At 43.0% G+C, this 13,014-nt stretch overlaps 1 protein-coding gene across 1 annotated transcript in view; it reads left to right on the top strand.

Moving 5' to 3' along the window:
- ADAM9 (ADAM metallopeptidase domain 9) overlaps nt 1-9,409 on the top strand; it is a 153,935-nt gene extending 144,526 nt beyond the window's left edge. The window contains exons 20-22 of the mRNA XM_068274597.1: nt 167-455; nt 2,247-2,317; nt 3,249-9,409. Of these exons, the coding sequence (XP_068130698.1) occupies nt 167-455; nt 2,247-2,317; nt 3,249-3,324 (436 nt within the window). The 3' untranslated portion in view covers nt 3,325-9,409. The remainder of the gene's footprint in view (nt 1-166; nt 456-2,246; nt 2,318-3,248) is intronic.
- The last annotated feature ends 3,605 nt before the right edge of the window (nt 9,410-13,014 follow it).

Here is a 13,014-nt window from a genome sequence, read left to right as displayed (position 1 = left end):
CATAAATGCAGTCAATATAAATGTGCACTAGTAGCATATTTATAGAATCTGTGAATTAGTTTACTAGTTCTCTTTAGCGAGCATGCAGGAGAACAGCAATGTTCAAGGGTTCAAATGATTTTACATTATTTTCATAAACTTATTGTCTATTACTTAATTATAATAGGACAACACAAGATGCAGACAGACGAGCACCAAGGAATGCCCAAACCAGGGCTGGTCCACCAGCAGGTCCTCAGAGGAATACCCCTACCAATGCAGCAGGCAGGGATGGTTTCACAAGTCCAGTAAATGGTCCTCCGCATGGACAACCTCTCAGGATTCCTCCAGCCTCCATGCCTCCAAGAAACCAGCAAAATGCCCCTCCAGGGAGAGGACAAGCAACCAGTGCCCCTCCGAGAAATATGCCACCTGCAGGACCCAACAGAAATATTCATCAGACAAGTCACGAACCTGTAAGTAATGCAGTGCAGAAGAGTCTGATGTTTCTGCTACACTAGTTTTATGGCCCGTGGTCTTACCAGCCCACTCCAAATATTTTCCTATTCCTGGCACTTAGTGATAGAGCTTATTTTGTCTATGTAGAGCCTCTTTGACTAACTGATATGAAATCACTTTTTGGGTACCTGAGTACCTGATTAAGAGCCCATACTCTGGCTTCTTCCTGTACTAAAGATTGTAATTGCTACAGGCTCCAATTTCCTCCAAACATTGTCTGTGACCCACACTCTGCAGTGTTAACATCAGGATGATGGAATTCAAGCAGCAGCACCAAACCTGCTTCTAGTTCTCTGACTTTATATGCTTCAAGCGGACAGAACTCTTGCACAGCAGACAATGAAAAGTCTTTATTTCACATATAGTTGCTGAAGAAGTTCACTTCTCTGTGTTCTCTGTTTGCTTAGGCAGATCAAAGTGTCCAATTAATTGTTATCTGCAACCCTAAATAGACTGCAGGGGAGCTCTGCCAAGGCAGCTCTCCATGTAGTAAACACTGAGGCTTAACCCTTTCAGTGTCTTCTGTAAAAGTGAGACCAAGTAAAACTTCAGGGTTTTTTTAGGATTTCCATAAATTGTAATGAAGATTATTTTTTTCATAAAGGTCATGCTTTGGCTAATCTTTTAGAGCAGAGAGGAAGTTCTGAGTTTAGTTTAACTTCCAGGTCATGTCATGAATTTTTACAACAGGATTTTTAGCTGTAGATGTCACAATGGGTAGCATTTGAGTACTTTGGTTACTAAGCTATGAGATATTATACCCAGATTTGTGACTGGAGGGGAGCTTTGAATGAGTAGGCTTTGGTTTAGTTATTGTACTTTATGCACAACTTCTTCAGGAATAAAAATATCATTTTTGTGTATAGTGCAGAAAAGAACCAGAATCTCCACTGGCTTTTTATTGCTGCCTTAATTTTGAAGATTTGACATCACTTCCTGTTAGTGGGACCCTCATGGCTCCTATATATAAAAAACATAAACAGAGCAGAAATCAGGAATCAGGAAATCTAGACTGCGCTATAGAAGTACAAATGAACACTAGTACATGTACATGTATTTTGTTACTGCTTGACCTTTATTATACAAATAACCATTTAGTTTAGTTTAGCACCCATCTGTAAATAAAGCAATACAAAAAGCATAGTACTTCCTACATATAGCTGAGTAAGCCTGTCTGGTCTGCTTAGTTCACTTTGCTAGGAGGGAAGAGGAGACATGTAGAACTCATGTGTAGAGTTAAGTACACACTTTAGACTTTACACTTTAGACTAAAAATGATCTTTATAGATTGATGTGGGTGGCATATTTGAAACAATCACTGTACAGACATGGTGGTCAGTTCTCGGACGGAGTAGTGTGTTCTGCTGTATAGAGAGGGTAGGGGGCAGGCAAGCTAGAGCCAGCATGCTGTGGGAACTCGCTATGAAGTTTCTGCAATAACAAAACACGTCAACCAAGCATGATCTTTCTGTGGCCAATCTGTCCAAAATAATACATTCATTTTTCCAAGGTTGGACAGTGTAGAACTATATTAAGACGGGAGTTCCAAAGGAAAGAGGCACGTGAGAAATCCTGTATGCAGGAGTAGGAAGAGGTGAATATGGTAGATAAGAGGAGAAATTCAGTCATCACAGTTATCAGAGTGAAAATGCAGATGTGGCAAAACGGTTACAGTTCTTTATAAACATAATTTTGAATAAACTTTCTTAGTTGTAACACCACATTTTTGACTTATTCTTTCCTAACAGTCCTATCCTCAGAATAACTACCCTGTTCCTGTGTACGGGGGCAGACCGCCGCCTCAGCACACACCATCTCGGTAAGTAACGTCCCCATTCTGTCTCACAATGTCTTGGCTCTCATCATTGCTGCCAAATAATAAACCAGCTAAACCCCGCCTGCATCTAATCTGTGTAACGCATTCAATGAAAGGTTTCTACAACTCAGCAATGATAAACAAATTCTCCCAGCAATAACCCACAGGTTCTATTGTCTTCGTAGCTTCTTTATTGTCTACAGGGCCATCCCAGTATAACCCATCCCAACCCACGTCTCTCTAGATGTGGGCTGAGTTATACCTACCAATGATCCATCCCCTCCACACCGTTTCAGTGTAAGACAATAGTCATGTACCTGATACCTTGAATTACGTACCAGCAGTATATAGTACCGGTATATGTATAGGCACCTCCTTTTTAAATACACCAATAGAAGTTATATTTTAATTATTAGTCCCTAGGGCTTCTGACCGTCTTGTAGGATAAGTTTTGTGTGTCCATTCACTGCATATAAAGTACAGAGTAGCAGCAGAGGGTCGGCCTTCTAGGTGTTCCAAGCAAAATCACACATCACTGAAGACACTGATATCGACCTGAGGAAGTGGGTTGTAATCCATGAAACGCAATGTCTAGTCCCCCCCCCCCAATAAAGTAATTTTCCTGTTATTTTGCATCACTAGTGAGGTAAGCGTCGCCCTTTTATACTGTTCCTAATTGTTTTGTTATTTTGGGGCACCTCCTACTTTAGTTCCCCTGAGATGAATCAAGCAGGCTGTCTTCATATCACAGGGGACACCCCATAAACTCATCACCATTCTCTGGTTCTGACTCATCTGGAGCAAATTCTGTATTATCTTCTGTTGCACATTTAGTCCTCCAGACTTGTATGTTGCCAGCTTCAGTACCGCTCCATGTGTCTGTCTTACTGGCTGAGCTGTGATGAGCTTTTTTTTTCTTCTCTTGCCTCTGCAGACCTCCACCACCTCACCAAAGAGAAACTCATCCTAACATCACCCCAGCACGGCCACCTCCCGCCCCACCAGTATAACCCGCATCTGCTGATCTGACTTATCCTCCAACTTTTTACACTGACTTAGGTACTTCTGTGATTTTGAAATGCACAGACTTTATCAATTTTAGGAGAAAGTACTGAGGAGTCTTCAAGAACTGGTGCTCTTCCTCTTAAGATGGCCCTCGTCTGCAATGCTGAGACTCCTCCCCCAGATGGAGGAAGCTGCACACAAATGCTGAGACTCCTCCCCCCAGATGGAGGAAGTGGTGGCACACAATGCACCTCTGCTTGGGAACAGAACCTATTGGAATTTCTAATGCAAACAGAGGTTAGTCTCTGTGCTCACACCAGATCTTACTGCTCCTCTGCCTACGATGATCCCTGCTTACCATTTCTCCATCCTAAGCCCGACACGGAAGTGCCAACCTGGTAGACATTATTTCTGGCTGATGGAATCATGGACTGTATGAACCTCCTTCTGTCTGGTTGTAACATTAGCAAATCCCCTCTTCTTCAGAGGAAAGCTCATAGGCGTATAATGACAGCAATACTTATTCCAGAGAAATCACCCATAGGCCTTTGCAGGTGAATCGCCATCCCAGGAAGATTGGAGGCTGCTGCTTGCGGTAACAGCAATGATGATGCTGAATCAGATTATCAGTTCCAATAGCACTCTACATCCTTTACCAATCAATGTGTTTTTCTCCTTTCTCACTGATGCAATGTGATTTTAGGTTTTATGTGATTGTGTGACTTTTAGAAATACAACAGGGCAGGGTTTTCTTTATTTTTCTAATCAATAGTCCCTATCAAAAAATCTGAACGACAAACCATGAATTTTCATGTAATGTTTTCTGCAGGGCAAGATCATGCTAGACATGCAAAACTTGAGTCAGATTGTAAATACAACCTGTAGTAAGAGGAATATGGAGGCCAGTTCCCTGGTTGTCATGGTGATCTTTGAGCTGTAGTAGTGACTGAGTCTCATACCTGCAACAAGGAGCAGCCATTGGTTACCTAGTGCAGTCTGAACACCTGACCTGCTGGACTAAATGTCTGCAAACACCACAATAGGCTGAGGCCTAGAGGGATGCTGTACAAGGGAGAAGGCTGTAAATGTAATCGTTTTCTGCCCAAGGAGAGAGATTGCACATGGAAATGTAGGGCTATTGTATATATGAAAGAAATGGCTGCTGCACATGGGGTATACTGTATATTGAAGAAAGAGCTGTTGTATGTGGTGGATACTGTACATGGAAGAGAGAGTCATTTCAAATGGGGGCTGCTGCACATGGGGCATGCTGCACATTAGAGAAAGGGATGGTGCACAGTGGGGATGCTTTACATGGGAGAGAGGGCTGGTGCACATTGGGGGTGCTGTACATGGGAGAGAGAGCTGGTGCGCATTGGGGGTGCTGTACATGGGAGAGAGGGCTGGTGCAATTAGGGCATGCTGCACAGTGGGATGCTGTACATGGGAGAGAGCACTGGTGTACTTGGGGAATGCTGCATATTGGGGGTGCTGTACATGGGAGAGAGGGCTGGTGCAATTAGGGCATGCTGCACAGTGGGATGCTGTACATGGGAGAGAGCACTGGTGCACTTGGGGAATGCTGCATATTGGGGGTGCTGTACATGGGAGAGAGGGCTGCTGCACTTGGGGTATACTGTACATGGAAGAGCCATTGCACATTGGGAATGCTGTGCATGGTAGAGAGAGGGCTGGTGCACTTAGGGCATGCTGCACAGTGGGATGCTGTACATGGGAGAGAGGGCTGGTGCCCTTAGGGCATGCTGCACAGTGGGATGCTGTACATGGGAGAGAGCACTGGTGCACTTGGGGAATGCTGCATATTGGGGGTGCTGTACATGGGAAAGAAGGCTGCTGCACTTGGGGTATATTGTACATGGAAGAGCCATTGCACATTGGGAATGCTGTGCATGGGAGAGAGGGCTACTGTACATGGGGGATATTTTATATTGGAGAGAGTGCTGAACATGGAAGTGGGTTGGAGCACATAGGGGACGATTGCACGTGGAAGTAAAAGATGGGCTTATATGGAGTAGGAGGGCTGCATATGGAATGAAAAGGAAGTCAGCTGTATCTGTAGACTTGCTGTGTGACAAGGAAGAGACAGTTGTAAATGGTGGGCTGCACATGGAATGGGTGGTGGGATCTGTTGCATGTAGACCTGGGACTCAGGTTTTACATGGAAGGAAGGAGGGACATTAAATATAAATGCAGCCCTGATGATCTTTCTATCTTTGGCCCTTATTCAATTTATTTTTTCTTTTGAGTTTTCTCCTAGGAGATACTTTTTAATTTTCTGTTTTCAGCACTCTGCAAGGTGATAAAGGTACTGTGTGAAAAATATTCTTGCTTGCTGGAGGCTTAAAATGCATTTTATTGCTAAGGTGTGAACATATCACTTAGTAAAAATGAGAAAGTATGGATTGAATAAGGGGCCTACAAGTATGTGAGTTCAAAATGATTAGAAGCAAAGGACGAGCACAACACCCAAGCAAGCAGCATTGTCTCTTAGAACACAGCATACACTGGAGATGCAAGCATCACATGTAGGGGTGTGTGTTGAGCAGCTGCACCAAGCTGTACATAGCTAGAGGTGGCATTATTCTGATTTCTGATGAAAACTCATATTGAGACAAGATATGTTTGAGGCAGATCGGGTGTTTAGACTCCACTGGCTACATGCTTGTTCCAGCTGTGACTACTCATGCAACGTGCTTGTTCCAGCTGTCCCTCCACTGGCTGCATGCAAGCTCCAGGTGTAACTCCACTGACTGCATACTTGTTCTATGTGTCCCTCCACTGGCTGCATTCAAGCTCCAGGTGTAACTCCACTGGCTGCATTCTTGTTCTATGTGTCCCTCCACTGGCTGCATTCAAGCTCCAGGTGTGACTCCACTGGCTTCATACTTAATGCATGTGTGACTCCATTGGCTGCATGCTTGTTCCAGCTGTGACTACTCAGGCCCCATGCTTTTTCCAGCTGTCCCTCCACTGGCTGCATGCTTGTTGTATGTGTGACTCCACTGGCTGCATACTTGTTCTAGGTGTGACTCCACTGGCTGCATACTTGTTCTAGGTGTGACTCCACTGGCTGCATACTTGTTCCAGGTGTGACTCCACTGGCTGCATACTTGTTCCAGGTGTGACTCCACTGGCTGCATACTTGTTCTAGGTGTGACTCCACTGGCTGCATACTTGTTCTAGGTGTGACTCCACTGGCTGCATACTTGCTCCATGTGTGATTTTACTTTCTGCATACTTGTTCTAGGTGTGACTCAACTGGCTGCATGCTAGCTCCAGGTGTGACTCCATTTGCTGCATGCTTGCTCCAGGTCTGACGCCACAGGCTGCATCCTTGTTCCAGGTGTGATTTTACTTGCTGCATACTTGTTCTAGGTGTGACTCAACTGGTTGCATGCTAGCTCCAGATGTGACTCCATTGGCTTCATACTTGTTGCATGTGTGACTCCACCTGCTGCATACTTGTTCCAGGTGTGACTCCACTAGCTGCATACAAGGAGAATGGTTATTCATCATCTAAGGGGGTAGCCCTCACTGCTGAACTCAGAGCCACAATGCCCACCTCCTCCCTCTCCTGGTTGGAAATAAACACTTTTTGACCAGCACTATAGCTCAGCACATTCTTTTTATGACACTCAGCTGCAGTGCTCATTTTAGTGTTAAGACTTTTAACATGAAAACTGTTAGTTCTGGGGGCAGGATGGAAATAAAAACCAATTAGACAGTCAAAATCTTCCCCACTCTACAAAACATGTTTGTTGTTGCTGCTGTTTCTGCCATTCATAAATATTTTCCAACTTTCAGTCTCAAACCTGTTACTAACCTCTCTCCAGAACTACAGTGAAAATGTGAATCTGGCATTTGGCTTTAGCTTTTAGGAGCTGAGCCTTGTGGGGAAAGGTTTGGAATAACACATCTCACCCTTCACATTGCATGAAATTATTTATCCTCGATGATTGGAGATGAGCTATATTTAGCTACAATTTACTTTCTATGTATTTTAGAAAACGTTGAATGCTTCTCCCGGTTTGCACTATTGAGTGAGTTGTTTTCTCAGTGAGGTGGTTTATCAGTCCTCTGGAATCCTCCAATGATGAAGGGGGGAGGGGTGTGGTGGACTGTTCTGTATTGGAATCCGATAGGGCTGTTTCACACTGGTCACTAAAGGTCTACAATGCAATGGCAAATGTCTCTATTCACACCATGCATGTTGTGACATGATCGTGTGATCACGCATGATTGCAATATACGACATTAAAAAAGTGTGAATATTTTTTTTAAATGGGAGTTCGTAATAAAGTCTCAATTAGGGATGGTCGTAGTCAGCCAACTTTGCTACGCTGGAACTACGCGTAGTTCTACGAAATTGCGCTTCGCAAACTACGGTTTCGAAATCAGAAACTTCGCTATGTTTGCATTTCGTAGACTACGTGTTAAAATACGGCAGCTTTGCATAGTGCGAAGCGTAGTGTATGCGGACGCTTCTGCCCTTATGCTGAGAAATTTCCGCAATAATCCGCTAAATATGCGCAAGGGTGAACTAATATATGCGTACATTCCACCTTCCAATGCGGAATTGTATACGTATAGAAGGGCAATAATATTTCTGCACATGCGCAATGATCCCTATAGACTTCACAATACATACGTCAACTACGCGTAGCGGGCGAAGCTTCGAATGGCGGTACTACGACTACGCGGAAATACGTACGCAATGTTTTTAAACTTTGTCTATGAACTACGATGCGTAGTTGTGGACTACGACGCGTAGATTCGCACTGGCGTAGTTTACGAGCAACCCTGGTCTCAATACACCATGCTTGCTATGCGGTTTCTCTAGGGCTCCCATTCGCGAAATGCAGGAAACATATATGCACTGTGTTTGCATTAAAATTGAATCACTCCAGTGAAAAAAGGGCACCACAATTACTGTTAACCCATCAGTAGCTTCAAAGGAATTCTCTTGTTTGAGATTAGTGCTCTGCTTTTGACCTCAGTAGGTAGAACTCGTTGTGCTGTAAATTCTTGGAATGCTTTCATGTCTCTCTGCTGGCAGAGGAAATAGAAACTGAAAGCCGAAGGCCTCTTTTATTGCCTCACACTGCCCCCTAGTGACAAGTGGCCATAAATACACATTGCAGCAAAACTAATTATTAGCAAGGAAATGTAACAAATAAGAAATAAAAAAATGTGCTATAATAAATTGACCTGGAGCACTTGCAAACCGCTAAATAAATTGGCTGCTAAGCGGTTCATCACAGTGCCATTTTGATCGGCAAATCGTTTCCGATACAAACGATTTTCAGTGTAAAACAGCCCTAAATAACATTATAAAGTGATTCTAAAACTGAATTTGTATTGATGCATATTGAACAAAAAGACAAACAGCAGCCAATAAATTATCAAATTTTATTACCAACCCAGATTCTCAAAGAAATTCCCAAACCACTGTTGATTTTACAATACTATTGGCAGTGCAGAGTACACAGTGGGGCTATAGAAGGGAGATATGGTTCACTGCTTGCAGTTCATGACATTATGTTGCAGTTTTGTTTTATAACAACAAAAAAGTACCGTATATAGAATTTTATTGATTTTATTGCTTCCATTTTAAACTTCACTGTTCCGTATGTATTTTTACTCTCTATGTCATACGCTCCATGTAAATCCTTTTCTGCAATCGTATACTTGAAATAGTACATAGATGAGTTGTATGAAGAATGTATGTTTGAAATTCACCTTCAACTTTCTTTTCCTTTTTTTTTTTTTTTTTTTCTCTGCTGTCTATATTGTTTCTCTAACGTGAAATATCTCTTTGCATTTTCTGAGAAATCACGACTGTTTACATTTGATGGCACAATAATTACTTTGGTGAGGCGGTTTAGAATATGCATGATCTACTGATGTATTTTATTCACTCACAGCCTTGGAAAGCATCAAACACTTTGCCAATACAAGCCTGGAGCCGCAGCTCATGTTGCTCTGTTATTTGGCCACAAGGTGGCAGTGTCTTGCAGCTTTTGTAATGAAAGGTTTATGCTGTGACATAAAAAAAAACACTTCTATTACCATTGCCTGTTTTTCTCTTTGATAAACTGAGTGTTTATGAGTAAATTCCTGGTAGTTTGTAATGCAGTGGTTCCTATCCCTTGCATCATTCATTAAAGAGCACCCAATCGCAAGTTTTTACTTCAAGGACATCTGAAGTGAGAGGGATATGGAGGCTGTCATATTTGTTTTATTTTAAACAATACTAGTTCCCTGGCATCCTGTTGATCCTTAATATATATCAGTAGTGTGTGGATCACACACCTGGAACAAGCATGCAGCAAATCCAGTAAAACTTAAAGAGAATCTGTACTCTAAAATTCTTACAATAAAAAGCATACCATTTTATTCATTATGTTCTCCTGTGCCCCTCTGTGCTGTTTCTGCCACTCTCTGCTGCAATCCTGGCTTGTAATTGCCAGTTTTAGGCAGTGTTTACAAACAAAAGACATGGCATGTGATAGGCTGAGAGGAGCTCAGACTGTGACTTACACAGAGCTTGGAGGGGGCGTAGAGAGGGAGTGTACAACTTCTACCTATCGCAGCAGAGCAGCACATTCCTGCCTGAGCCGACAAAGCTGACAAAGGAAAGAAGATTAGATTATATAACAGAGATAATACAACCACTGTGCAACTAGGAAAGGCTGCAGTAAGACAGACCACATTAGAACATGTATAGGAACTTATAAGATAGAATAAATAAGGCTGAAAATTTTGTTACAGAGTCTCTTTAAGTCAAATATCTGATCTTCATGCTTGTTCAGGGCCTATGGCTAAAAGGATATGAGTGCAGAAGATTAACAGGACAGCCAGGCAATATGCATTGTTTAAAGATAAATAAATATGGCAGCCTATGATGTTAATGGACACTTCAGGATGGACTGTGTTTACTTTATACTCATGCAGGTACTAACATATGCTTGGCACATACATTGAGACTTAAAGGATACCAGAGTTAAACGATTTATTAAAATTGGGGGGAGCAGGCATGTATTAGTTGCAGTCCTCATGCCCACCGCTCCCTGCATTCTCCTCTGTCCCCTTCGTTTGTACCCTAAATCGCTGAAACACAGTCCTTGTCGGGTGGTAATGCGCAGGTGCACGCAGCCAGGAGCGCTCTGCACGTGCGCACGACGGCACAATGACGTCATTGTGCCGTTGTGCAAAGCGCTCCTGGTCGCGCGTGCTTGTGCACTACCACCGGGCCCTGGCCACCTGGACTGAGCTGCAGTGGTGGGCTGAGGGGCTTTAAGGCCCCTTTTAATTGTATTCCTATAAATTTTGCACTGAAATGCTTCCAGATTACGAGGAAGGTTATATTGCCTTTAGAAGCCTAAGAATAAATCCACAATGCATGAAATGAAAGTATTCCCCAAGATAAAGTAGATAGTGCAATTCATTTTAAACCACCGTTTATTCTCTTGCTTATAATCCAACTTGAACAATCATTTAAAGAGGAGCTGTCAGCCATACTATCTCTGAAAAAAACACATATATAAGTAGATAAATACTTGCTCTACTTACATAACATATGTATTGCACTGTCCACATTTTGATTTTAGTTATTTTTGTACAGTAAAAAATATAATATCCTTCTTAGTATTTCCCATTTTAAGTGGCTATTTTGAAGCCAATCCTGATGTCATTTCCTCCCTTAGTCTCCTCTACATGATTGTGTATGCATTGTCCACCCTCCACTATAGAAAGTGCATTGTCTCAGTATGAGAAATATTGGCCAATCAGAGAGGAACAGAGGTGTGGGAGGGGAAAACAGGAGGGAAAGAGGCCTCAGCCAATCAGGCTGCATTAGTTAAGTCTGAGGGGGAAGTATAGAAGCAAAAAAGGACAACCCAGCATGCCCTGCAACTTCCTTTTTGTGTACCTTATTTTGTGTGTACCAAATAGGAGTCAGGTAAACTGGGGAATGATCATTTATCAACAAGAAAAGTTATAGTGATTTTAGAATTGCCTGGTTAGCATCCTTATTACTTGTTTACCAGATAAAAATAAAGAATTGATTTTTGATTTTATGCCCGACAGTTATTCTTTAAAACTACCTTTTCTGTTCCTTCCGGGGGGTAATTGAACGGCTCCTTTTGTGCCACGAAGAGAAACAACTTGTCTCAGGCAAAGTCTCATGATGAGTAAGAAATTCTAGCATGAACATTTGCACTGACTCAGGAAGGGGCAAAATTGTGCGAAGCAAACCAGAAACAGCCGATCGATTAGCTGGCAGCTGTTTATTTATCAGTAGCTAGAGGCTTTGATTGGCTCAATTTTATTCCTTACTTAAGTCGGTGAAGATTTGCTTGTTAGGAGATTTTTTCTTATCATAAGCACCGTCTGATGTTCTACAAGATGACTTATTATCTTTGGGTTTGTCATTTAAAGGAAACCTGAAATGCCCCCCCCCCCTCCCCCCCAAAAAAAGAGTTTCACTTACCTGGGGCATCTGCATCCTCCCTGTGCCTGCGCCGTCTGTGTACGATCCTCCGGTCACCCGCCGCGGCTCAGTTTCATTACCGCTGTCTTGCAAGGCGACGGTCACTGCGCCTGCGTGGCCTTGCCCGCATGCGTCCTCATTGGCGCTCCCATCGCCGGGAGTGTCTTGCGCAGTAAGGACACTGAATGGACACTGTCCTGCGCAGTACAAGAAAACCTTGTACTCCGCCTGCGAGGAGAACGAGGATGAGCGCGGTCAGGGCTGCGCAGTGGATGGCGACTTGCAGTAACAAAACTCAGCTGCAGAAAAGGATCGTTCAGAGATGGCGCGGGAGCAGGGAGGCTGCAGGGGGCTGGCAGAAGCCCCAGGTAAGTGAAACTTTTGGGGGGGACATTACCGGTTTCCTTTAAGCCACCTGTCTCTAATTATCTGACTAGTTCCCAGGGGGCCTTATACTGAAAAACAAAACCGTGACAAAAAAAACTCCACATATATACCGGTATACAGTGGTGTGAAAAACTATTTGCCCCCTTCCTGATTTCTTATTCTTTTGCATGTTTGTCACACTTAAATGTTTCTGCTCATCAAAAACCGTTAACTATTAGTCAAAGATAACCTAATTGAACACAAAATGCAGTTTTAAATGATGGTTTTTATTATTTAGTGAGAAAAAAAACTCCAAATCTACATGGCCCTGTGTGAAAAAGTGATTGCCCCCCTTGTTAAAAAATAACTTAACTGTGGTTTATCACACCTGAGTTCAATTTCTGTAGTCACCCCCAGGCCTGATTACTGCCACACCTGTTTCAATCAAGAAATCACTTAAATAGGAGCTATCTGACACAGAAAAGTAGACCAAAAGTACCTCAAAAGCTAGACATCATGCCAAGATCCAAAGAAATTCAGGAACAAATGAGAACAAAAGTACTGTAACTGAGATCTATCAGTCTGGTAAAGGTTATAAAGCCATTTCTAAAGCTTTGGGACTCCAGCGAACCACAGTGAGAGCCATTCTCCACAAATGGCAAAAACATGGAACAGCGATGAACCTTCCCAGGAGTGGCCGGCTGATCAAAATTACCCCAAGAGCGCAGAGAAAACTCATCCGAGAGGCCACAAAAGACCCCAGGACAACAGCTAAAGAACTGCAGGCCTCACTTGCCTCAATTAAGGTCAGTGTTCA

Source organism: Hyperolius riggenbachi, chromosome 3, assembly GCF_040937935.1.
Source record: "Hyperolius riggenbachi isolate aHypRig1 chromosome 3, aHypRig1.pri, whole genome shotgun sequence".
Classification (NCBI taxonomy): domain Eukaryota; kingdom Metazoa; phylum Chordata; class Amphibia; order Anura; family Hyperoliidae; genus Hyperolius; species Hyperolius riggenbachi.
Note: the sequence above shows the minus strand (reverse complement) of the source record. Positions and strands in the feature narration are given on the sequence as shown.